The sequence below is a fragment of the Bombus fervidus genome, chromosome 7, assembly GCF_041682495.2.
Source record: "Bombus fervidus isolate BK054 chromosome 7, iyBomFerv1, whole genome shotgun sequence".
In the NCBI taxonomy this organism is placed as follows: domain Eukaryota; kingdom Metazoa; phylum Arthropoda; class Insecta; order Hymenoptera; family Apidae; genus Bombus; species Bombus fervidus.
In genome coordinates, this window is record NC_091523.1 from 5,195,285 (window position 1) to 5,222,350 (window position 27,066).

General features: G+C 30.7%; 2 protein-coding genes across 3 annotated transcripts; one reads left to right on the plus strand and one right to left on the minus strand.

Annotated features, from left to right (window-relative positions):
- Positions 1 to 744: 744 nt before the first annotated feature.
- On the minus strand, positions 745 to 22,415 carry LOC139988647 (serine/threonine-protein kinase PLK1). 2 transcript variants are annotated; one of them, XM_072006303.1, is made up of 8 exons: positions 20,953 to 22,415; positions 11,517 to 11,621; positions 10,708 to 10,824; positions 8,245 to 8,459; positions 6,641 to 7,064; positions 5,615 to 6,048; positions 5,208 to 5,338; positions 745 to 4,364 (listed from the first exon to the last, which is right to left on the minus strand). In XM_072006303.1, the coding sequence occupies exons 1-8, from the start codon at positions 21,748 to 21,750 to the stop codon at positions 4,021 to 4,023; spliced, it is 2,568 nt and encodes an 855-aa protein (XP_071862404.1). In that variant the 5' UTR covers positions 21,751 to 22,415; the 3' UTR covers positions 745 to 4,020. The 2 variants fall into 2 exon arrangements, with proteins under 2 accessions (XP_071862404.1, XP_071862403.1); XM_072006302.1 differs by having other exon boundaries at positions 5,208 to 5,341.
- Positions 22,416 to 24,062: 1,647 nt separating this feature from the next.
- Positions 24,063 to 26,934, plus strand: Plekhm1 (Pleckstrin homology and RUN domain containing M1). The gene is made up of 2 exons (XM_072006311.1): positions 24,063 to 26,637; positions 26,728 to 26,934. Exons 1-2 carry the CDS (start codon positions 24,691 to 24,693, stop codon positions 26,890 to 26,892), a joined length of 2,112 nt encoding a protein of 703 aa, XP_071862412.1. The 5' UTR covers positions 24,063 to 24,690; the 3' UTR covers positions 26,893 to 26,934.
- The last annotated feature ends 132 nt before the right edge of the window (positions 26,935 to 27,066 follow it).

Here is a 27,066-nt window from a genome sequence, read left to right on the forward strand (position 1 = left end):
AAGAATACGTCGCTGTGGCATAAATCGATGACAGTGTTTTTTCACCTATCCTCTTCACTTTTACACTCTTATCCTATCGAAAAACCGCGTGAAAATCGGCGTGACTAGGATTACTAAAGATCTTTAGATCTCTTGATTAAGCAGGTGCGAACAATTCCAAATTTTAAGTTAATTTTTACCCATATTAACAGACTATTTTAATAGCAATGCAATTATAACATAAAAGACGTATAAATATTTGAAACATGGAAACTAAGTTAAATAATTGTGCCACTTTATAAATGAAAATTTATTTTATGTCAAACATTACAAAATATACATATAATTTAACCATAATATCAGCTAAATTCAATTTATTAATATACGTTGCATATTGCTTAAATTTAATAATTTAATAATCAAGTCCACTTTTTCCAATAACTTTTGACATTAAGAATTAATCGTTTTTAAGATAACAATTTCGTCCAAGAGAAAGATAAAGAATTTGGCATAACGTTTATATTTTGAAAATTTAACATTAAAAAAATTTTTAATTTATATAGCACTGAAGCTACCAAAAGCCAAATATTATTATACGTAAATAATAAACTGACCTTTTTTTATATGAGTTTGGATTTAATTTCGATTTAATACCTAATTCGCACTTGCTTATTTGTTAGTAATTATCATCACAGAGATGTCAAACGAATGTCAATTTCGAATAATTGGATACATCGAACCGTATCAAAACATATCGAAACGGTATGAATGTGACTTATATATATTTATATGTATCGTACATATTACTACATGTTGCCATTCATTATAATTCATATGTATATTTACTGCGTACTTCGAGTTTCGGTTTCTGTATAAATTATATAACTTATTATCGCCTTACTTTACTTGCAATTAGTCCCCGTAATTTACAGAAAGCATTTACTATAGTTTATTATCAAAACCATATACCAAGTTAGTTGAAATGTTGGGCAGATTATTTTTTTTTATTTTCCGTTGAGATCTTTCTCGGAATTCTTTTCGTTGCTTAATAACAAAGTTTCAAAATTCTAAATGAATTTATTAAGAGACGTGAAGCTATTTGCTTCTTTTCATTTGTGGAATTTAAATACTAATTTATACGTTAAAAACGCAAGAATGCTATTCTATGATGAAATGATCAAACAATTAAAAGAAAAGGTAATTTGTGTGAAAATTTACGGGAACTAATTATATTAAATAAACGAGTGATTTACATACATAGTAATTTTAACAAAACGAACGTTTGGCACCAAATTTATCAAAACAAAAAAGTTGTCCTACATATGTGTTATATGTATATGTATGTATGCCAATTTAATTGGTCCGCTTAAATTTACGAATTCACTGCTATTAGTATCAAATGATAGATGCTATTTAAAATAATTTATATCAGAGTTGTTCAACTAGTGCTCTATTTTATTTTATTTTATTTTAAATGATGTTTTTTAAAAAAATCAAACTTTTCTACATTACACTAATAAAAAATCTTAATTTATATTGTAAACAGACTTTTGTTCAGTGTAGGCACTTAGAATGTGAACGTGTGACGTTTTACCGCATTCTTTAATAAATATACCATTTCTAAATACAATTGTACCATCTTTTTTTGTTTACTTTTTTTATTACAAACTATTCTATCATTATAACAATATATTAAAATAAACATTTATTCTTTCGATTTCCCTATATGTTGAAGATAACTTGTTATTATTTTATATTTATTATTACTGTATATTAATAGCAATGATTCAGAACACAAAGTTGAACAATCCTGATCTAATGTTTTGCAAAGGTAACAGTACTTGTACTATAATATACATACATATGATCTATATCAAAGCAAAAGATTAAAAATGCTCTTGTATATTCTTAATTCGTAAATATTTTGGAAGCATACTTATTCCATTATTATATTATCTAAATTAAAACCGATTACATATAAGATAGTGTTCATGTGTTATCATACGAATTGAACATTTGTTGATGACAAGATACACATATCTTATGAAAACCAAAGAGTTATGAAGAACAACTATGAATGTGCATATTGCACATTGTTTTGAAACTATTTCTTAAACATAAACCTAAAAAAATAACATATGCAGTATTTAGTTTAAAGAAACAAATACCTAACATTTTGGTTTAATTCCAATTAAAAAAACAAATAGATATATTCGTAAGATACAAATCATGTCTAAAGGTAACTGATTATTTCTTTGAACCGATATTAAGAAATATTATTACATATGTTAATACGTTATAAATCCCGATGTATAAAATTCACAGTCGTATAAAAAAATATATAAACTAACAATATAATGGAACAATAATGTTAAAACTAATATTTTTCCCCATTTTGTATAAACAAACTTCACATTTGATTTGTGTGAACGATTAATTTGTTACAAAGCATGAATTGAAATTTCTGAAATTAGTCAAATTCTAACAAAAGTAAGTATAGGTATACACACGGTATTGCGTCTGATACTGTATTTGGTAATCATTTTAGTTACAGGCTGGTACGATTGTATATATCGTCAACGACATAACTGCGGATACGATTTTTACAAAATATGAATATGCGATTGTTTGACATTTTATTACAGGTATTGTTTTTAGAATTCTATTCTTTGCTTTATATACTTTAATTAAAAGTTTACGAAAACTTTTACGTCTAAACGGTTTTTAAGGAAGAAAAGCGAGGTAACACTGCCCTCATTTTTTAAGTCAGTCTCCCTGTGGTCTCATCATTCATTTTGTCTAATCTTATACAAAACGTAATATGTATATCACAACTTTGCTACATTTTGTAAAAAAAGGAAGGAAACAAGATAATATCTCTGGATCAAAGAATTCAAACAAACGTCGCCTAACATTTATCTTCATTCTTCATACAATTTCCTTAACAATGCCTATCACGTTGCTTACGTTTAGCTGCACTCGAACTATTTCCACTTTCATAAAATTATAAATCGAATTCATAATAAATGAATTCGTTGATAAAAATTATATACGTGAAATGTTGTAATAACTGTTATATTTCTTCTGTATATGATAGTAAAGAACCTACATAATAGTATTCTATTTTTCATTTCTCAGTTTCTCAATTTTATAGTTTTATTAACTATTTTATTTAATCAATTTTATCATATAAAAATATGTATTACATTGTAAGATTAGTACTCGCTGTTTTTAAACACTATTTTTCTTAACATTATGTAGTAATATGCGTTATGTGTATATATTATGTATACATATACTCTTCGTTTAATGTTCGTCAGATACTTTTTAACATCTTAAAAATTTTTTGTAATAAGCAAGAATTCTGCCCTTATTTAATTTTGCCACTACTACTACATTTTATTCGATCAGAAGAACTTTTGTGAAATTAAATGTTTCAATGCAATGAACTCTGGTGTCCTTAAAAATATATTTTTTAGGTACTAATAAAATATTTTGTACATTATAAATATTTTTTCCTATAAAAATTAAATTAGTATTAAATACGTGCGCACATGCGCGCTTTAAAGTTTTATTTGTAATATAAATAAACAAAAACATTAATAATCAATATACATAATATCGATGTATGCAATAATTTGATACAAATTAATATATATAGTCCAAATATGTAAATCTAAATAAGTCTGGCACATTGGCAGAGGTATGTATTATGCATATCTAAATTTACACATAAAAGAAATAAAAAACAATAATTAATTTGAAAAACTTGATTCGAATGATTTTTCTATTACTTCTCTATTCTTCAATTTTATTTATAACGAATTATATTGGATAAATTTGAAACATGAAAAATAAAGAAACGGATAAAAAATCGAACGAGCACAGCTAACGAAACAAGAAATATATATATATATATATATATATATATATATATATATATATAATATTTATATTTATTTTTACTGCAATAATATTTCGCATAAAGTATAAACTTCAATCGTTTAACGAGTAACACACGTTCCGCTGTATCTTTGATAGTCAAGCGATTGTGTTATTATGCATTTCTGCAAATTCTTTAGATACTTTGTAAACATAATATAAACGCTCGTAGAGGTCTGCTGTACAGCCAAAATCTCGTATATCGTTCAACCAATATGAAGATGTACGTCTACTGGTATCGATATATGTGATTAGGTGTCCTTTGTTAGAGGATTCTTGTGAGACTACCAATTTTGTATGATCCTCGAAGAAATTCACTTGTAAAAGAGGTACTGACAGTTCCATCATAATGGTCTTGTCAGTTCTTAACCATCTTCTCATTCGCGGTACACAAACGTTTTTTGAGTGTTTTGATGCAACTCGTTGCTTTTTAATTTCACCACCTTAAACACAATGAACAAATAATTCTTATTCCTTACCACCACCCTACTATAATACAAGTGTATAATATATATAATAATAATATATATAATAATAATAATATATATAATATAATATGTAAGCTATAAATAATAATGAAATTTAATAGAAGCAAAAATATAATTTTTAATAAGTAGGAATCATATATTCATACAGCTAAAATTGCACTGAAAAGGTATTGATTTTTATAGATTCCACTTACTGTCTTACGATACTTGTTGATAGCTATATCTATTCTTTTACATTCTTTGCATAAAAATTTTATATAAAATGTATAATAATTTTTCTGCTTATAATTTTAATATTTTTAATAATTATAATAACTTGGGAGTTATGAAACTCGTAAGGTATAACCTTATTATTCTACAAATTATTAAAGTATTAAATTGATGCAATCATACTAACTATACTTTTGCACTTCTATCTCTTAAATAGTAATTGCTTCGTAACATTTTTTTTTACAAATGAATCTCAATTCAACGGCAAAATATTCGATTAGTCCGTTTTGTATAGTATTTGTAAATTAATACATACTTAATAATTTATTTGTTTGGAAATTACACATGTAGCGTTCATTTGTTCATGTTCAAATTTCTTTTTTCACCAAATTTTTCATCTCTTCAAAACAATGCTAGCGAAACACGAAACTTGTCGAAAGTAGAACATTATTTTTTAATTAGGAAAAGTTTTTAACGTAAACGAACAATATTTTATATTAATCTAATATGTTGAAAGATACAAAAATATAAAATTGTATGCCATTTATGACACGTTTGAAACTAAATGGTATAACACGTATAATTTACCTTCAGTCATAAATTTATCCATGTACTGTGTAAAACGTTGCAATAGTACAAGTTTCTTCTGTAAAGCAGCTGGAACGTCTTCCTCTCTATGATATTTTGTTACTTCATCGTCGGTTGTCACATACTCCACCCTTCTTTGCAAATGGAACCACATTTTTGAATGAGTTAAGCACACGATTAAAAAATGTTTAACCGTTTGTAGTATTATAGAAATTTCTAAATATTATTAATAGCTATTTATTTGGTTTGCTTGCAATTTTTTTTGCAGTTAAATAAAATATAAAAGCGAAAGGTTTGGATGTCGTAACTATTGTTTAGCGTCTCTATCCAGTTTCTTTGGAAATAGAATTTATTTCAAAGAATTAAAATATAATATATGGTATAATGTTAAAAGAAGAAATACCGACCTTCTGTCATGTGTGTAACTAATTTTTGTATGATCGTTGAATAAAATGCCGACAGATTTATCAGAGAGCTGAAAGCCTAGGCCGTACTTGTTGGAATAATCGATCCATTTAGTGATGAACAGAGGTACGACATCCCTTACAGGTGGATGATTACGTAGCTTGTTTCTACATTTTATTTCTGTGACACAGCTTTCTAACGCTTGATGCATTTGCATACTCTGAGCGGTGTATCCCGTTTTCTTATGATCTGGACAAAGAACACTGCTTAATCTTTGTCTGAATTTTGGCACTTTTCGAAATTTTCTGGCTAACCAACTGATCACTTTCGACCCCTTTCGTAAACTTTTCTGGGAAAGATTTGTTTGATGATGATGCTGTTGTGTATGCCGTTGGTCCTGATGCTGTTGAGATTGCTGGATAGTATGAACCTGTAACTGCAATAAAAAAGCTAAATAAATAAAAATATTAATTAAATTAATTAAATAAAAAAAATTGATTAAATAAACAAAAATAAATAAAAATTAAAATTAGAACATTAAATATTAGAAATCATCTAACTTTTGATTAATTCCTAAATTATACATCACGCTATAAATGTAATTACTATAGATTCAAACGAAACAAAAATTTTACTTTATCTAGGAAAGTTTGTATTTTGGAAATTATTCCATGTCTACTGTTGTATTTAAATATCCAACAAAAAACTACATGTGTACATACAAAATTCTTTAAATTTCGTTTTATGCCATGTATACAAATTAGGTAAACGTTGTTAAGTTGTTTCTTTTATCATATAATCTGTTATCTAAACCGATTTACATACATGTGTGTGTGTGTGTGTGTGTGTGTGTGTGTGTGTGTGTGTGTGTGTGCGCGCGCGCGCGCGCGTACGTATGTATTTGTGCAACGCAATAGTAAAACCAAAAATATGTGATATTGTAGGCGTAGGTGTGGAAGAATCTGCGCGATCGGATCTAATAACTCAGGACATGAAAAACGATGTCGTAATACGAATCGATAGTTTACCTGAGTATTATTAAGTTTTTGATTCCTAGACGTTATAGAATTGGATGAAGGCGATGAATCGATTATAGATGTACGTGGCATTTGGAAACAAGAAATGCGAGGTAAGGAAGTTGGTACATATTCCTTGGTAAGATAAGCATGTTCCTTCACTCTTTCCAAAGACGGCCTGAGTTCAGGATTCGGCTGCAGAAGCCACCTGATGAGATCTTGCCCGTTTCGGCTCGCTATCGAATCGTCAACCTCTCGATAGTGATTGTTACATATTCTAGCGTAAGTTTCCTTAAGAGACGCTGTGTCGAAAGGTGGTTGCCCTACCAATAGGGCGTAAAGTATGCATCCAAGCGCCCAAACATCCGCCTCGTAACTGTATGCTTGTTTATACAACACTTCCGGCGCAATGTAATTCGGTGTTCCGCATATCGTCCTGCGCATATAAAAGAAATTATTATGATTTTACTCGTATTAATTATGAAGCTACTTGTTATTCTCGAGCCACACATACGTGTTTCCGTTACGCTCGCGTTGCTGCCGTGTAAATCGAATTACAGAGGAACTCGGAATTGAAATTACTTACCTGATGGGCGTACTTGAGATTATTTTATTCGATTACATAATAATAGAAACGTATTTACGATCGACCAGTTCCATCAAACATTGTAACGTATGCAAAATATTAACAAAATAAATCATGAAAATACAAATTGCGTCAATTCGAAAATATGAAAAGTATACAGACTGTTAAGGTTAAATGATAACTATATATATAATTTACATTCAATTTAAACTCTTGACCGATATGTATATAATATATACAATATATATATATATATATATATATATTACTATATATATTATATATATAGTATATATAATATAGTATATATAGTATAGTATATATAGTATATATATATAGTAAAATATGTATATATTGTATATATTATATATATATATCGGTCAAGAGTTTAAGTTGAATGTAAATTAGTATTCTACCAGCGTAACAAATCAGCGAAAGTTCCTATGTTTAAACGTGGTTCTCTTGATTTATATGTATAATAAATGTAAGGAACATATAGATATAAGTATGTATGTGTATTACTTCTTTTTTTATTTCCTGTATTCTCAATATATATATAATATATTGAATTATACTTGAATTATACCTATACTTGGATATCAACTTACTGACAATGAGCTGTTTTCTTGGATCATAATACATAAATAAATAAATAAATAAATATATATATATAAGTCTTTTACAAAATATTCATAACTTTTTAATTGCAATAACTTTTCATTATTCATAGGGAACTGTTCATATCGAAGCACTTAATACTCATTAGTATTATTAGGTAGGTTCTCAAAGTTCTAATTACTTTTAAATGCGCAGTCGATTAAATATGCTTTAACTAATAACAAGAGAGAGAAACTTGACAATCTTTAGGAAAACGAAATAATTCGCTGTGCATGCAGTTTCTCCTATTTTGGGCCAAGTTCTACGTAGGTTTAGCATAATAATAATATGTAATAATAATATGTAATAATAATATATAATAATAATAATACCAATAATAATAAATGATTAAGAAAGATCGAGGATAACTTACACCCGTCTGCACTGTCCGTCAAGCCTTGTCGCCAGTCCAAAATCTCCGATCTTGACAATCATACGATCCGATAGGAACATATTACCTGGCTTCAAATCTCGATGAACAACTTTCTGAGAGTGAATATACGCAACGCCCGTCACCATTTGTTTCATGTAATAGCGTGCTTCCGGCTCCGTAACTTTGCCACGGTACTTGAGCACGTGCATCAAGCTCTGTCAAACAAAAGTGACTTAGTTTTAACTTAATTTAACAGTTAACACGAAGGCTTAATATGGAATAAATTATTGATCGCTTAGATATCTTTGACGCTTGTCTTCTAAATATTTCTGATAATTGATAATACAGCGCAATTCACAACATTTTGAATATCAGTTGAATTCACTTATCTGAGTGCAACCCCCGTTACAGACGTGCGCGTGCATACACACAGGTGTGTAATATTTTATGTATATATTATACCTATATATAACAGGTATGATAATATTTCTGTTTAATGCTTTGAGGAAATGAATTAACTTCTACGAAAGTAAAAGCGTCGAGAAATCTGTCGGGAGGTAAACATGAAAACATTTTCAAGTTATTCTTTATAGGAAAATTATTTCAACTCTTAATTATAGCAGTAATACTTATTTTATTTTGTATTTTATTAATTTATTTAATTTGGATAAATATACATCATGCCGTACCTATATCATATATCATTATAGATACGAAAATAAAAAACAATACAAATTAAATTAACGAATATTAAATATTGCACTCTGTCAATAGAAGTACAGAAGACGTGGCACATTGTCGGTATTTCGACTAATTAACGTTCGAGAAAATGTGATCACAAAGAAGGAGAAGTATGCGATTTTGTGTTATAGTTAATGATGCATAGTGTAAATCAGAGATTTTCGCTCGGAGTTAACTTTGAGAGTTTACGACGCAACGGGTCGCTAGTTTGTTGCAAAGGAAACGTCCCATGGAAACGTATGTATATATGTACGTACGTTCGCGTTGCTCACATTACGGATAATTGTTATTGTTACGTTGTTCGAAATTAGAAACTTATTCGTAAACGCTATTTTTCTCTTTCACCGGAATGAAAAAGGGTGACAATTCGCTATGCTTTCTAGTCAAAATCTAAATGAATTTTACATAGAGACAAACTTTCCGATTGCAATTTAGCCATATAAAACTGCGCGTGCGGGTCGGTAGGTATCTAGGAAATTATAACACATAATTCTCTAGATATCGATATTTTGACAACAATGGCAAACTTCAAATATCGTGGCATGAATTGAATACATTTTTGCATAGGGAAAAGTAAAATATTAGTTTAAATTTGAGTCTTAATTGTATTTTTAAGTCTTTTATATTTGTTGAATGATAATTTAATATTTAGCAGATTATCTTCTTATTTCAGCGACAGTTTCCTCCTTAATATGTTCGTATGTTGTAACTATTCGTATGTTGTTGTTGTTGTAATTGTTATTATTATTATTGTTGTTGTAATTGTAGTTATTATTGCAATTGTCATTGTCATTGTCATTGTCATTGTCATTGTCATTGTAGAGAACAGTTTATCAATGATATCTTAGATAAAGAAATTACTATAATATCAGCAATGTTGACGATTGTTTAGAAGCTAACGATAATCGATATGCGATTAGTTGAAGTTAAAGTTAACGGACCAGCACATCCTAACGTAACGGTATAAACAAGTGAACGATTAGTCATGGATGATAGTGTAACTAAGTGCTAGTTCTCTTTCCTGCTCACACGAAAATCTGATGCTTGTGGTTTGTGGTTTCATCTAGCAATTCTAACTCTAGCCAACATACATATGTACATGCATATAAGAATGATACGCGTTACACGAAACGAAATATGTACATGCATAGCGAAACTAAATGTTGCTAAAGATTATCCGGAGGAAATTCTAATTAATGTTTACGGTTGCACGTTGATATGAATTTAGTGTCAATAACACATATAGTGTATTAACTTTTAACAGACGCATACTATTTTATAAGACAAAGTCTATAGAGAAGATCTATTTTTCGAGTACCTGTTGTCGGAAAGATGACAAATTCTCCTGAAAAGCCGAGGAGGAAGAAATATATACATGGTAGGTTTCAGAATGAAGATTGCACAAGGCGTTAAAGAAAGAACAGCGGATCAATTTTATTTCTTTATGAGGATTGTAAATTGTTGCACGGTTAACCCTAAGCTCCAAATGTTGAGTGAGCTGCTAGTAATCTTTCTGACTAACATAAGAGCGAGGTTTTATTTAACATAACAGGCAAGCGAACTTGTCTTGCAACGGAGATCGACTCGACTCGACTCGACTTGAAAGCAGAAGGTTGGAAAATTCTTGCAAACGTATAGAAAAGATATGTCGTAGGAAAATGTACAGTGTGCAGTGTACAGTGTACAACAAGCAGGTACGTATACGAGACATGCGATAAGTACCTTTCGAGGACAGGCTTCTAGAAGCATATACACATTAAGGTTATCCTCAAAGTAGTGATGCAGCTGGACAACGTTCACGTGATTCAGCTCTTTGTGGATCATAATCTCGCGTGCGATCTACAAGTAATAGATCATTATTAAACTCGCGATCATTTCTGACCACCTGTAAAACTTCAAATGATTATCTTAATGACGGTCTTTGCCCAATTTAGCTGCTTCAAAGTAGTTTATATATATTATAAATTAAGCACGCCTACTATTATTATATCTAAATCTTATCTTAATTTTATTTAAATTTTACCTAATTTTAGATAAAAGCAGCAAGTAAATTATAATAAACAAATGTTTTTGTACGTTTCCTTACTTGCTTCATATTACATACGTACTTTCTAAAAAGTGAAAATTATAAATATGTATACGTATTATGACATGTTTGCATAATACCCTTGAATGGTGGAGATTTATGGTTCTTTGAACACAAGAATTTTATTAATAGTCCCATAATTGAAGAATATCCTATTGATTCCAAAAATGCTTTGGAACGGAACCAAATAACTGTTACGCACTTGCCGACTCTTTAAAAAGAATGTCACCTTCATGATGTCAGAAAATTTTGAATATCACGAAAGAAACTTGATACTAAATAAATGTTATCAACTATATACGAGTTATAATGCATGATGAGTTCTATCGAACAGTGTAATTATAGTGTTATATAAAGATATAAATTACTTTTATACTGATTAAAAAAATTATTAAAATAAAAAAATTGAGATATCAGTATGTATGTACATATGTAGAATACAAACCTTCTGCATATGAATTTTTTGCATCCGATTCTTCCGAATAATTTTGCAGGCATATTCATTTCCATTACTGACATCGGTCATGAGAAAAACTTTGGCAAATCCACCCTGAAAATAATACAAAAACACATAGATAATAATTTATTTCATATCTTATGAAGAGATAGGTATAATTACATAATTACATGTACTTATGTATACCTATAGATTATATTACATAATAACGTACACTGTAAATCACATATCTAATATACAATTGTTTTTATCGTTGAATCTATCATAAATCCGATTTCAACTTAAACTAATTACGTATTTGCTGGTGAAGAAACAATTAGCAGGTAGATAGAATTTGTTTCTTTTTGTTTCTTTACTAAGACATATGAACGTATGAAATAAATTTGTAGTGAAATTATAGAGCTAGAAAAGAAGGGATGCGTTGCTTACAATCTACGATAAAAAGAATTTAAATTTCTCAATCTAATCGTGAGAGACTTTAGGATCAGAGTAGATATCTGAATTAAGGGAAATATTCAAATGGGTAGAAATTCAAAAAATTAAAAAAAAAAGAGACATAGGGGAAAATAGTTATGCGTTTAAAATTTAAGCTTACAATTCAACTTCACGTTAGATTCTACAATTTCACCTGTAACATTCATTTCAGCTTCTCGGAGTGAAAGGTTTTCTCTTTTAGGGGCATTTGCTTTCGTGCTGCTACGAGAATATCTTTAAATTATCTTTTATTGCTTTGTTACGGTAGCTTTAACGTTTAGCGAGAAGGAAAGTAAAAACAGCCGTCATGACGCGACGCGACATAGCATTCTTTCATTGCTTTTGCAAATCATTTTCCTTCCTTCTGGGACACTTTTACCTCGACTAAATAATATAAACATTGCGTTATTCTTAGCAACGACCGACTTTCCACTTTTCTTTTAACTTTTCATCAAAAAGAATGATTAACAGGTTTCTTTTACGAATGTAAATAAATGACCTTTTATTTCCGATACAGTATGCGTAATTCTTACCTACGTTCTTTTCATTGCAATAGCTTCTAAAAATTTCTGTTACAACAATTAACGACTTTTAATTGGTTTAAACCGTTTGGTATTAAGAATCCCTCCAGTCGCAGTTTACTAGGAGGAAAACTAAAATAACGCTGAAATAGCACAGGAACAAAGACCTAGAAACAGTAAAAACGTGAGAAACTACAGAGCGGGAAATTCTTGTAGCGTCTAGGCCGTGATCCGTGATCCGCGATCGTCACGCGATTTAAATTATCTTTGCCACTAACCGTAACCGCTGCCCTGACTTATTTACATCTGATCTTTGCTCAGGGTCAGAAAACGAACCGTTCGCGCTCCAGCCTGGCGACGCGAATTTTTTATTTGGTTACGTCAAAATACGATGTAAAATAATATACGACGATGATAAATGAAGCAAACGAACAAAACGAACATTGGAAAAATATTGAAACAAATGAAAGAGCGAAAGCCAAATTTGGTTTGTAACATTTGCCGCTCCGCTAAATTTATAAATTTCATGAAGAAAAAGAATATTTCGCGTTTATTTGTTCCATGAGGAAATTTTCGATAATACAAAAATAATTTTTATTCATATCGAAATTTTCCAGCAATGTTCTCTATATGTACAAGATATTAATAACAATTAATATCTTAAATGTCTCAACTCATCTGTTATAAAAATATTATTTGAAGAAAATCTGCTATAGCTATGACAGTTATGACAATATTGTTCTTGCCCTCAATTAGATTAATAACTTGGTACTAAACTAAACTTTCAAGAATAATTTACTATAGATCGTAGATTTTAGGTGCTAGCTAGGCCAACCACGTAAGTACGGTTTAAAGCATTTATGGCTTGTTTAATAACAGTGGTACGTTTATTTTTAAGTATCCTCAGTAGTCTTCTAAAAATACATTGCCAATGCATATTTGTAGTCTATACAACTGCGTTGTTGCATGAGTAAAAAGCAATCACTGCCTTTCGTTTCCGTTTAACCATTTAACGGAATGGACCACCATGAATTTGAAAATAAATTGCCGCGCAGCTTCGACAATACAGAAAAACGGCTACTATGTATAAACATATTTGCGACTAGAAATAATATGCGACTAGAATTAATGCCCTTTGAAAATGCACGGTTTTTATTAAGAATTCAATTTTATTTTATATTGATATAAATATGTATAACGTGTATTATACAAGTGTTCGAAGGCCTGTTTATAAAAACACTAGAAAGCAAGTCGGATACCTAGTTGATCTAACACTAACATAAATCTAGCTATATATGTATATACGTATGTATGCATGTATGTAGTTGACAAAATCTTAGATTATTCGAATGTTATCAATGTCTTTTATTTCGATATAAGGTGTAGATGACATTTCCACGTGCATACTCATCTAAATATACGTATCAATTTGACAAACTGCCAGAACAGTTTCTATTTACTGTTAAATAAGAAGAGCACAAGATTTGAATTACATCTTACATCTACTCTACGTCTAGCTGTCTACCTTTGATATTAGAAATGTTTGAATTTTATATTTTATTTACCTTTCTTTTATCTTATGCCGATTTTCACCTTCACTTTCGTCTCAAGATTATCCCTTTCCTTTTCAAGTCAACTTACCACTTTCTAAACATATTGAAAATAATTATTCAGATAACACTGATAGTTGACTGAAAATTGTTAACATATTGAAAGTAACAGTAGATAATAATGATATCGAATAGAAAGTTACGAAACAAACACAACTATTTAAAATAATTTAAACTTTTAATTTTAGCGGATTATCCTGTTCTCTACAAAATGTAAATTATCTTTCAGTTTCTACTTGAATAAAATATTGCTTCTTTTTCTCACTCCAAGTGATCAATAATAACGAATATACACATATTATATATGCATGACATATATTGTACTATATATGTATGAGCGCTCAATAGTCAATAGACAAAGGATAAAGTAAAATGCTTGGGAGGGAAAAGCTTTTCATTAAATTGACCTTGACTTATCGAGGAAGAAATGTTACTCTATCTTCCAAATTACATACTACTTGAATAATAAAAATGAATGTCTCGAATTAACGAATTATTTGTAAAATATCGAATTGCTTTCTTTATTAAAAAACCTCTCGATGTAATCTTGTGGTAATCGGTTTGAATATTTATATCCAGGATTTTTATCTTTTAAGATTATTTGTATATCCTTCCAATAAAAAGGGAGTTAGTTATGATGTTACGATAGTCCGAATTTCTGTATAAGGACATGTGGCAAAAACAAGAGACGCAAAAAGTGAATGGAACGTAGATAAAATGATTTCTTTACAATCGAATTAATAAGCTATATTACGTGCATTCCATGGAAACCGGTCGCGCAGATTTTCTCCTTCAAGTTGATGCATACCTATATAGATCGTTTAAATCTAAGATCTCTACCCCTTTACACTTCACACTTTACATTACAATTACACCATCGTACATCGATACAAACGAAACTTCCCAAGCAGACGCATGAAACTAAATTGTTTCCATATGACATATCAACTCTTTCCTTCGCGTAACGTTATCTATATAGAGACATATGTTCTACGTGGCGTACTTGTGTGATACGAATATCATGTGATAATTATAATTAAACTTGAAATTCGAGTAACGATGAAAAACTATATATACGTACATTGACAAGAATAATTATAAACCCAATCCGATTTTTAGATTTTTCATAATATTAACACGAAGTTTAACAATATCATTTATATAATTTCACATTATAATGTAAAACAAAGCTGAAGAAAAAATTGAATTTTGTTTTATAATTGTGTTTTTCGCTGTAAAGGGGTAAAAGGAGTTAAACTCCACGTTAATTTTGTTATCTCTCTGTTTTAATAATTAGTGGATTCCCCTTTACTTTTAATTACTTTCATTAATCTGCTAGGTACACTATCCGCTAGTAAGTAAATACTTGAAGTTTCTCAAAGCTGGCTATGGTAATAATTCCGAAATCTTGAAACCACTTTTTTTGTAGTGGCAGTTGACTATGAATGGGAGCAATGTCTTGTTGAAAAATTGCCCTTTTATCTTCTATTTCGGTTACGAAAAGCAATATAGTTCGTCATGTATCATCTCCTGATATCCTATAGCGTTCAATTTAGCCTTTACAAAGCTAATCTCCCTTAACATATTCAGGTATGGACAATGATAACGCAGAAATGTTTTTAAGTTTAGAATTATTCGCAGCACTGTATACACATATGTATATTAATATGTATAGGTACACCACACCACACCACACACACCACACATCATATACATACGATATATTATATTACATATTACAATAATAGTACTTACTTAAAAAATTGTTACATTCCTCTACTGCGTAGCTTGATCCCCCCTTTACCAAAAGATCCACCCTTTATGCAAAAGATCAACATTGCCAGTTTAGTCATTGTACAAGTTGCATTTGAAAAACATTTTTCACATTCATGCGAAAGCTGGAATGTATACTTAAACCCGTACAAATTTTGCTTAACTAAAGAATTTTTAAGTATTTAATAATAATATATTGAACATATTCAAATTAACAGTAGATCTTTAATCATATATTTTCAATATTACATCTTTAAATATTTAATCGTAACTTTTACAAAAACAAAATATCGGTTAAAATACGATGTACTTCTTTCTCATAAAAATATTGAAAATATTCATTGAAAAACGTTATTGTATTACATTTTCTTAAATAAAGATACTTTTTCATTTTTCGTAAAATTTCCTAGAGGTTGATAAACGAACAATCTGACTTTATCTTCTAAATTCATTATGGTTTCGTGGTTACATTTAAATAAAATGACAGAAAGAAACCTAAAAACAAGTTGTAGCAATATTATGATCTAGTGAAAGGAAATAAAACGTCGTACAAATTTTTATTTGAAATTACATACAATCTTGTTTGTTTCATAGTAGATCTCATAGTGTCGCTGTTAAATCGCGTACGGTTGATTTTACCGAATGAATTGTCATCCAGGGGCTCCTGATTATTCATTTCACAGAGAACTTGATAGAATTGAAACACACGTGACTTAATTAATCAATATAAATATTATATTGCCGATAGAAATATATACATATTGTATAACCAAACTTACGTCAATAATTTCAAACGCTTTATTGTTACATATAATTCAATTAATTTAGCGAAGAATCCGTAACAAAAGAACAAATTCTATTCTTATATTTTTTTACATCTACATCCTTCCTTTCTGAAATTGTTTATCTTCTTCAAAAGATTCATGAAAAAGCACAGAATAAATGTCAATGTAAGAGTTATCACAAATTCCATACAAGTGGCATTTCATCGGACATAATACAATATCCGCAGCCCTCTAAGTAACTTCAAGTGAAAAACGTTTATGTACACATACATATGCATGTATGTATTTATATTAGACTGAACGTTCTTCAACTATCGATTCTACACTAGCTTTTTATCTCTATTACTCGTTTCTATAATCAGAACAAAATATTTGTGTACGTTTTGATTACGTGAACGTTACAGCATCAGCTACGATACTTAATCAGTAATTGAAAGGTTTGCCCGATCATTTTTGTTGTTTTAAGAACTTTTAAAAATAAAGCACCAGTACTAACATATTGACCATAAGGAACATTTTATAGATAGGTATAAATTGATCAATAGCAAAAAATATTAAAATGTTTTAGACACTTTTAGTTTCAGTACACGATAAACAATCCATACGCCAGAGATCATTTACCAAAGATCATTAATAATAAGTCGTTACTAATTACTTAATAAGTGCAATCAGTACTAAAATTACCAAATAAATAAATATTTAATTATTTAAGAAGAAAGAAAAGTCGTCTTGATAAAAAAAATTGTAAAATAACAAACGTGAAACGTAATCACGTTCATTCATTTCGAAAATGAGTAAACTCCTTCAGTATCCAGTATTTAGTATTCAGTAATAGTCTTTTGTCTTTCTAAATTAATAGTTCGCGTAATCTTGAATCATGTTAATTAATTATGCCAACCATAAAATACATAAAATACATTTCTTTAAATATTTTTATTTATATTATTTATTTCAAAAATTCTGTAAATAAGAAGTGATTGTTTTACAACACGGTTGTTTTATCAGTTGATAATATAAATTACACATATGGATATAACGGTTACCGTTATAAAGTAATCTGCAAGTTACTTGTTAATATATATATATATTATATATATTATATATATTATATATATTATATATATAAGTTATTATTTAGTAAGTTATTATTATAATTATAATAATATAACTTATATTATTATTATTATAAGTTATTATTGTATACAATAAACAGTTTCGTTAGATATATATAACGAAAAAACATTAAAGACGACACTTGCATAGCGAGTGCCGATATGACAGTTCGAGATAACATGAATAGCAAATTATAGGTGACTTAATTTGATCATGCACGTTCCTACTCTTTATACAATTTCAAATAGAAAATAAATTCCCAAGGAAGTACCATCTATGAAATTAATTTAATAGATACGAGCAACTCCAACTTCCATAGAAATGATGAGAACTGCGTACATATTTTATGTATGTGAACGCCTACGAAGAAAAAAGCAAATGCAGGAGAAAGGAACGAGTAAGGAGGAACAGAGAAAGGAGAGGAAGAGGCCCATCTGTTGAACTTATCTTCATGGTTGCACCACAAATACACCAAGAGCCAAGATGCACATATATATTGTATATCTATTGTATATATCCACGTACATACATACATACATATGTAGCAGACAATCTGTGGAAGGCGCAAATGTCAGTAACACGCGTGTACAACGTGTACGTATAGGCAAAGTAGACTTTGCATAGTTGGAAATAATTACTAAATAAGTATAATTAAACAACTTACAATTTGTTAGATGATCCGTAAAGCATTACTTATGTCAAACTATAATAATTATTTTGCAATAAATATCTCAATTAATCTTCACTAACAAGTTATTTTCCTTGTGTCTTATTTCAAACACAGAAATGCGGTGATCAAACCAATTACTTTATCATTAGGTTTATTTTTATATGTAATATAAAATAAATGTCTTGAACAATTATAATCATCAACAACAAATCAACTCAAATTTATTACATATTTTCGATATTGCTTTTTATTGTATTTTAATGTTCTTTAGTATGTCTAAATAAAATTTAATGGCAATGTTATTATATATCGCTTATTGTACAGCTTATTGACTGAAAAGTTATTCTTGTACAAAAGTAGCGATTTTCATAATTCTAAAAAAGTAATACACAAGTATATGTACATATATAAAAAGGATAATATTGCACTCATAATAGATCATCTCATTTGCCTGTGTTTCAATGAAAAATCAATGCGAATCTATTATAACTTCTATATAATTTATTACCAATTAAGACAGAAATGTATCCGACAGAAATGTTTCCAGGATAAGAGGGACGAATTTGTTCCTTTCAGGCCGGATCTGTATAACAAGCTGCTGACATATTCACAACCAATCGAAAATAATAAAGATAAGTAATGGTGCAAACTAAATTATATAGATGTGGGTCGAGAGACAGGGAAAAGTGAAAATATCAGAAGTGAGTTTCGATGAAACATCGAAATCATCGAAGAGTAAGCTATGTACATATAACGGAAAGCTTGATTTCTAACATAAAATGCAAGTCAGACAGAGTAACGTCCGAGTAATCGGGATGACGAAACAACGACCGGTTTTCTCGAGTAGAGGATACATAGAGGATACAGTTTGAGTTTGAGAGTATATACATACATTGTACATCCTCTGAAATCGCCTGTCTCTCTCTTTCCTCTTTCCCGTTGACAAGAACGACGAGAAGCCTCGCAAACTCGCATCTTGCTACCGATCGATCGCACCGCACCAACCGGAGACAAAGAATATTCCTTACAACTAGGAGCTGTGAACGTGAACCGATGCCGATCGATCCTCACCGATGCTCTTCAGATATTTGGAATTTTTATCAAATTTCGCTTGCCAAATGTCGTAAAATCACTCTATCAGGATTCAGGACCATCAAGAAGATTACGTAATCGTAATATAATACACGCGAGATACGCTTCGATCGACATGAGAAAAAGATTTCAATTCAATTATGATCGTTTTTCCCTTGAATTCTTTACAATTTATATATTTACTTATCATTAATGTAGACTTAGACATTGTAGATTATTGGTTCTCTCACGATTCTTTGTTTACCATAAGCTTCCTTTAAAATAAATAGGTTCCACTCACTATGGTAACAGAACGTTCTCTGAACATTTTGCATTAAAATTTTTGATACGCAAAAACGGATACGAAGTGATTCTTACATTTTATTCCTTCGATTTTCGGTTTTCGAGCATTCAGAATATAATTGATCATTGGGAAACAAACACAAAGGTTATATCTCGCTATGATATATATAATGCAATTAAGAGACAACTAGACCCACATAACTACAATCAGATGGTATACGGTAAACAAAGTAAAAATATTTTATTATGTATACATATATAAATAGAATTATCATATAAGAGGAATTGAAATTATAATTTCGTAAAATAACGAATTAGTAGGTACTATATACTACGTATAGTATATAGTGTATGGACTATAGTGTTATAGAAAGATAAGTACTATTTAACGAAATATGAACTGCTTACGATGTTGGCAACACAAGAAATTAGTAATCAAGTAAACGAAAAACAAAGATCTAAGACAAGTTACCAATGTGACCTCATAGTACCTACGATGTATATATACAGACAATATATGCACAAATGTATATACACATACAAAATATTCTCATATCTAAACATCTTAAGTATATTTGTTAAGTGACTAATATACATATGTGTGTAAATACTTACTTGGTACAGTTGGTAACCAATCGTATTTAGATTATAAATCATATTATTCATATATTAAGGTCATTTAATGTTTCTAATTAACCACCGGCCGCTTCATATATTTTCTGTTCTTCAATCTAAATACTAAATTACCAAATGTAAACAAGAATTTTGAAATACTCAAATTTATCTTATATTTATGTTTTTATGTCGTAACAAAGACAGCATTGGGCATTGCAACATAGAGCATTGTAAGTAGCAGACGTAAATAATCACTATAATAGTAATCTTAATATCAAAATATGTATATCAATTTAAGCAGCAACCAACAAACATGAATGTTGCGCGTTACACCATATTCTCAATGTTATTAAACATAATTGTTGTGAATAATCATGTAAAAATTAGAGACTAAACCTTTAAAATTAGGAAACCTTACTTAAGGTAAGGACAGGGAAGAAAAACCGATAGTCGACAGGTGTTTGTCTTTTATTTGTGTAAGGTTTTTACCTTGCCAAGAAGTTGTCCCTTGTAATAGGCATTTCCTTGAACCGGGTCAACAACGTAATCCAACTCCTCTTCTGCGGAATTGTTCCAGGAAGAAGTAGATGGTCCTGCCGTGATCACGCTGGTTGTTCTTATCAAAGACGAGGCGGTATTACCAAGGCGACTTCCACTGACCGAACAAGTTACGTTATTGGTACTGGTGGTAGTAGTGACGATCGCGACGTTATTCGTCGACGAGGAAACATCTTGCACGTTGTCACCTCTGGAATATAGTTGCACGGAGGAAGCATAAATAAGCGTGGATGTGCGCGTGGTGATGCAAGTGGTTTCCTCGCCGTTTCTTTTGTAAATATCAACGACACCATTTTCCCTCGGTGCCTCGAGAAGACAGCTAGGATGTGCAGAGTACGTCGAAAGATCTACGTCCAAGGGTAACGAGGTCGCGCCGTATTTCCGACTCTTTTGACGAACGAGGCTCTGCAAGGATGCAGAAACCTTGGAAAAGCTCTGACGTGATCCATTATTTACGGACCTGCTACTACCAGCTGATTCGATATTCTTTTTCCAACACTCGGACTCGAGGATAGTTTTAGTTTTAACCGTCTCGTTGCTTTCCTCCTGACATCGAGCAACGACCTCCGCCTCTAACAAACGACAAGCTGTTGTTTCGGTATGCAACTCGCCAGGGATCGTCTCCAAGAGGAGACTTTTATTGCTCGTTTCGTATTCTCTCGGAGGCGATGAACTCCCGACTTCCACCTCGAGCGTATTCGAAGGTAACATCTCTACTTCTACGTTCATTTAACGATACCCTACAGTTTCGAAGAGCTTGCGTCTATAGTCTGTACTCTGTAGTCTGTAGTCTCTAGTCTCTAGTCTCTAGTCTATAGTCTATAGTCTATAGTCTATAGTCTATAGTCTATAGCAAGATATTTTTACTTTTCTTCAGCAAATCAATTATTCAGCGCACCCTGAACGACGTTACAACGATTCTCTTCTGCTCCTCCTCCTCCTTCTCCTCCTCCTCCTCCTCCTTCCTCTTCTTCTTTTTCTTCTTTTGCTGCTGTTACTGCCACCGCTGCAACGCGTTTTTCCGCCAACTTATACACTATGATATTACATTCCGTTGTTCCGCGGGATGTCATGTTATATTTGATTTTGGCATTTAACACAGACAACGCCTACTTCTTCACATCCATGACATACGAGCACTCTGAGATCGCTCGATAACGGTGTCGCGACATTAAACGCTGTCAAACAACTTATCTGTTATTAGAAGAGCAAGCGTCTCCAATACAACTCCCAAATGTCAATTGGCAAACAGTATTCGGAACCACGTACGGGTTGAAACAAAACGCACACGCTCTCTTATCATCGATCAACCAGTAACGATTAGGTATACAACACAAACCAACATCTTGACCAGTCGAATCATCACTGTTCCGCGCGCAGCGCGCACCGACCAAACGACCCGATACCCTACGTCTCTGTCCTCCCCACCACTTCCACCACCTGACCTCTCATTGTCAGTGCCGTAAATAAAAACGACGTTGCTTTGATATTTTCCGCCTGCATACCGTAATCCTTAAAATTTTTTTTCTTTGTTCCTATACCCATGGTCCGTACACGCCAACGTTTTGTACTACGATAGAACTTTTGATCTACAACTACGCTTGTTTCTCTTATCATTAATACGAAATATTATTTTACAATAATAAATAAAACACTTGAATTTCTTACATCTATTCAATTACATTATATTTCCTGAAGTCAAAAATATAAATATGCTCCCATGCAAATTACTTTTCGTTCCAAAATTATATTCTGCCAGCTTTGTAACTTAATAAAATACCATAAAGTCATCTCACCTATGCACCGGTAACACGTGAGAAAATCTATTGTTTCTTGTCTCTAATGTGTAGAAGGGAAATGCCAACATCGGGGCACTATTCTTTTATTTGCAGAAAGGAAATTGTTTAAATTTACAATGTAGTATATACATTTTTATCATACTCTACATCCTACATTATCAGATTTCTTAACATTTCTTGACGTTTCCTCAAAATGTTATATGGAAAATGTATTAATGCATTTGATAATACAATTGATATTTCGAAAGCAATGCACTTTATATACATCCAAAACGTTCATTTCCTTAATAAGGTTCAGAATAAAAGTTTGAAAATATGCAATAATAAGGCCGATAATCAGTAGAATGCTACAGCCCTGATTCTAGTATTTGCTTCGCTGTCCTCGTGTTCAACTTGCTTACTTCTTTCCTCTGTCTCTCTTCTTTACCATACCAGAACTCTACCGCCGTCAAACTAAGAACACTTCAGAACACGCGTCGTCCTATCATGCGTATTCGGTATTCGGTCGTTCACACAAGTATGTACATACATACATATACCTGTTCCAACATTTGAAATACTCTAAGCTAAGTGCATATTTAAATATAGGAACGGTGTAGCAACAAAAACTTGATTATAGAATCTAAAGAAACTCCCATATATTTGATAAATTAATTTTTTTTAAGACTGTTTAACGCTTGCCCGATATTTCAGAAACTGATTCCAGTGATAAAATTTTGGTAACGTTCTTGTACAATGAAGCTAATTGTGTACGAACATAAAATTCAATAGATTTCCATAATATATGAAAAGAAATATGCATAAAAAAAACATTACTCGCGGTAAGGAAATATGTATAGTCAAATTATATGCCATTTACATAATATTATTTCTTACATTTCTTATTTATTGTATCTATTTTCCAATTTCTATTACAATTTAAATTTTGATGTCAAATTATTGAAATTAAGAACATTTTTTAAAGAATATAAAGCTATAATTTTGCTTCAAAGATTTTGGTATTATAAATACTAATCTATAAACAAAACGAAAATTTTAACTATAAACTGTAATAATCATTCCTTTTTATTGAAATAAGTAAAACGTATTACCATAGTATAACGAATTTTCATCTACTACATCTACCGATCAATGAATTAATGAAACAAATAACTACAATACCATTTGTTAAATATTTACTATTAACATATTAAAGCACATTTATTGATACTTAATTAATATTACTAACTTGTATTAAAAACATTTTCGAATATATATCAATGTCAAATGTCACCACCAGCTGATACACCACACATTGATGTATATCACAGCGCAATCTATCGCATTGATATGTATTACTATCAAAGAAAAGTACGAAGCTGACGGAAATGCTGCTGATTCATAATCTGTGTAAAAGAATACCCAAGGAATGTTTCAAGTGTCAGAAAGTAACGAATCATCATTATGTTAAAAATTGATTTAATTGTTCGTATCTTAAGATAATGCTTGTAAATTTTTAAGTTAAATATAAAGTAAACAGGGTTGAATAGTTTGTTATTGTGTGACGTAACCTATTTCTCACACATTCATCAAGAGATTACGTTGTCATGCGTTATTACTGGTTCGAAGTTCGCGTGCTTTTCTTATCACGTTGTGATTTGTATTTTTTCTGACGGTACTTCCTTGTTTCTTTGTTAGTATCAGCGTAATGTTCGAGTTCTGCCAATGTAATTTACATAATATCTACTACGTCTCATTACCACAGTTAGTGATTTCATCGAGTTACCTTCTAAAATTTAGGTAACTTTTTCTATTATAATCACAAAGATGCTTGAAAGAGGAAACTATAATAGCGCAACTACTACTCTTGTGAAACGTCAAATTCGAAAAGATGAATTCATTTTTGAAAACAGTCAATCCAATGAACAAGAGAATTGTATTAATCAGAGAATCGTTGCAAAAACAGTTAAATATCAGCGTGATGGAAATGCAAAGTGCACCAGGAGTGGAGGAAAACGATACAGTTGGCAATTGCGACGAAAGTATGACCCTGTGCTCCGTTTTGGAAGCTATCTTCCTACATGGATTAAAAGACAGTCTTTTAAATCGAGTAACAGAAGTTTTAAGTGGCCCGGATTTCAATGCAGTGCCACAGCCAAGTTTTTGGGGTCCGCTGTTGGTATTTTCACATCGACAAATTATAGATCAAATACAAACATTAAGTCAGCTTACGACAGAAGTTGGATATTGCAGAGCTTGGATACGATTAGCTTTAAACGAAGGCCTTTTAGCTAGCTATTTTTGTTCTATTAAAAGAGATAATTCAGCTTTAAAGCCATACTACAATCGATCTGCATTCATTAGAGATACAGACCTTGTTGAAGTTGCACAGAGATTAATTGAAAGTTTAGACAACATATGCTTTAAACTAGCTTGTAATAGCAGCTTATTAAATTTTTGGTCAAATACTCCTCTTCTATTAGCAGGCATATGGTCACCACCAATGAAATCTTGTCCAATATTTAGTGCAGTAGATATTGCAAAAACAATAACTACAGAATTAACAGATGGTGACAATTTTGATGAAGTTGAAACTGCTAGTTCTATTGGTAGTTTAGGTTCATTTAATTCATCACAGTCTGCTCTTAATAATGCAGGTTGTATCACAGAAGATGAAGCTTTAAAAATTATATTAGCTAATAAGAAATCAAATAACATTGGCATAGATCATTTAACCAATAATTCAAGAGGAACTCCGTCTTTGAAGGAGGAAGAAGAAGAACAAGATTTACAAACAGGAGAAGAAATAGAAAAGAAAATTTCAAATAATGGCAGTCCAAAATATAATGCAGAAATTAATATATGCAACAATACTGAAGATTTGGGGGTTGGACATATTGTAGAGAATCATGAAACGTTGCAAAATATTGTTTCAACTACAGTAGGGAATTCATTAATTGGAAGATTGGGTTGGTCTACGTCATTTGAAGATTGTGAATCTTCGTTGACTTCATCTGTAGTATCTCATGACTCTGGAACAAATGCAGCTCGTACTCCTGGTGATGGACCTACTTATGATGCAATTATTCAAAGCTATCATACTGTTGGAAATGCATCAGTCCTAGATCTTCAAGAATTTTTAAAAAAATATCCAAAAAAACAACAATCTAATGATGGAATCAAAATTCAATCAGAAAATAAAGCTGCAATAAATTTTGACGAACAACTGGGCAAACTTCCCAAAGAGGAAGGTTTGGATGTACAAGATTATAGTTGTTTTGAATGTGGCCATGCAATTGGTATGACCTTTTCAAAAGCACATGTTTGCTCTTTCTCTGGTAACTATTATTGTTTAAATTGTATGTCACAAAATGAATATCTAATTCCATCACGAGTAATTCATAATTGGGATTTAAAATGTTACCCTGTTTGCAATAAGGCTGCAGCATATTTACAAGATTGCCCTACACTACTAGATCTTAAAGTCTTAAATCCACGAATTTATATGGCTGTAGATAGTATGGCACAATTACAATCATTAAGAATTCAGTTAAATTTATTAAGAGCTTATTTGTTTACATGCCGTGAACCTATAATCGAATCCTTACAGAAAAAAGTTGCACCTAGAGATTACTTATATGAACATGTTCATCAATATTCTGTTTCTGACCTTTATGATATATCCAATGGAATTCTTGCACAACAACTGCAGAAAGTAGTAGAATTTGCAAGAAATCATGTTATAAATTGTTGGCTTTGTAGTCAGAAAGGTTTTATATGTGAAATTTGCAATAATCCAAAAGTTATTTATCCTTTTGACATGGAATCGACATACAGAGTAAGTAAATATTTTTATTATAATTATATAAAAATAGTAATAATGAATAAAATCTAGTTTAATAAGTTATTAGATATTATGTAATTTTAGTGTGGAGCCTGTAATGCAGTATTTCACACAGAATGTTTAAATGCTTATAAACCATGTCCAAAGTGTGAACGGAGGCGCAAACGAATGGATCTCCCACTCTTAGATGTGGGATGTACAGAATTGTCACTGAGTGATGCACCAACATTTTCAGTTGATATAAACTAATAAATAATGAATTTTTAATAAATCACGTATTTTTATTTTTTACGTACAAAGTGTTTATAATATTTTCTTCCTTATAAATTAATTATTGATAGAATATATTTTCATTAAAATTTACTTTTATGAAGTTCAATAATTATTCAATAAATATTTTATAAGTATATAGCAAGTCCAATT

What these genes read in the sequence shown, in the direction of transcription:
- LOC139988647 (XM_072006302.1), bottom strand. Translation starts at nt 21,750, where the DNA reads ATGAACGTAGAAGTAGAGATGTTACCTTCGAATACGCTCGAGGTGGAA. An exon ending in GACGGACAGTGCAGACGGGT is followed by an intron (nt 7,065 to 8,244) that starts GTAAGTTATCCT and finishes TTATATGCGCAG; the next exon opens with GACGATATGCGGAACACCGA. An exon ending in AAAAACTTAATAATACTCAG is followed by an intron (nt 6,049 to 6,640) that starts GTAAACTATCGA and finishes TTTTTATTGCAG; the next exon opens with TTACAGGTTCATACTATCCA.
- Plekhm1 (XM_072006311.1), top strand. Translation starts at nt 24,691, where the DNA reads ATGAATTCATTTTTGAAAACAGTCAATCCAATGAACAAGAGAATTGTA. An exon ending in ACATGGAATCGACATACAGA is followed by an intron (nt 26,638 to 26,727) that starts GTAAGTAAATAT and finishes ATGTAATTTTAG; the next exon opens with TGTGGAGCCTGTAATGCAGT.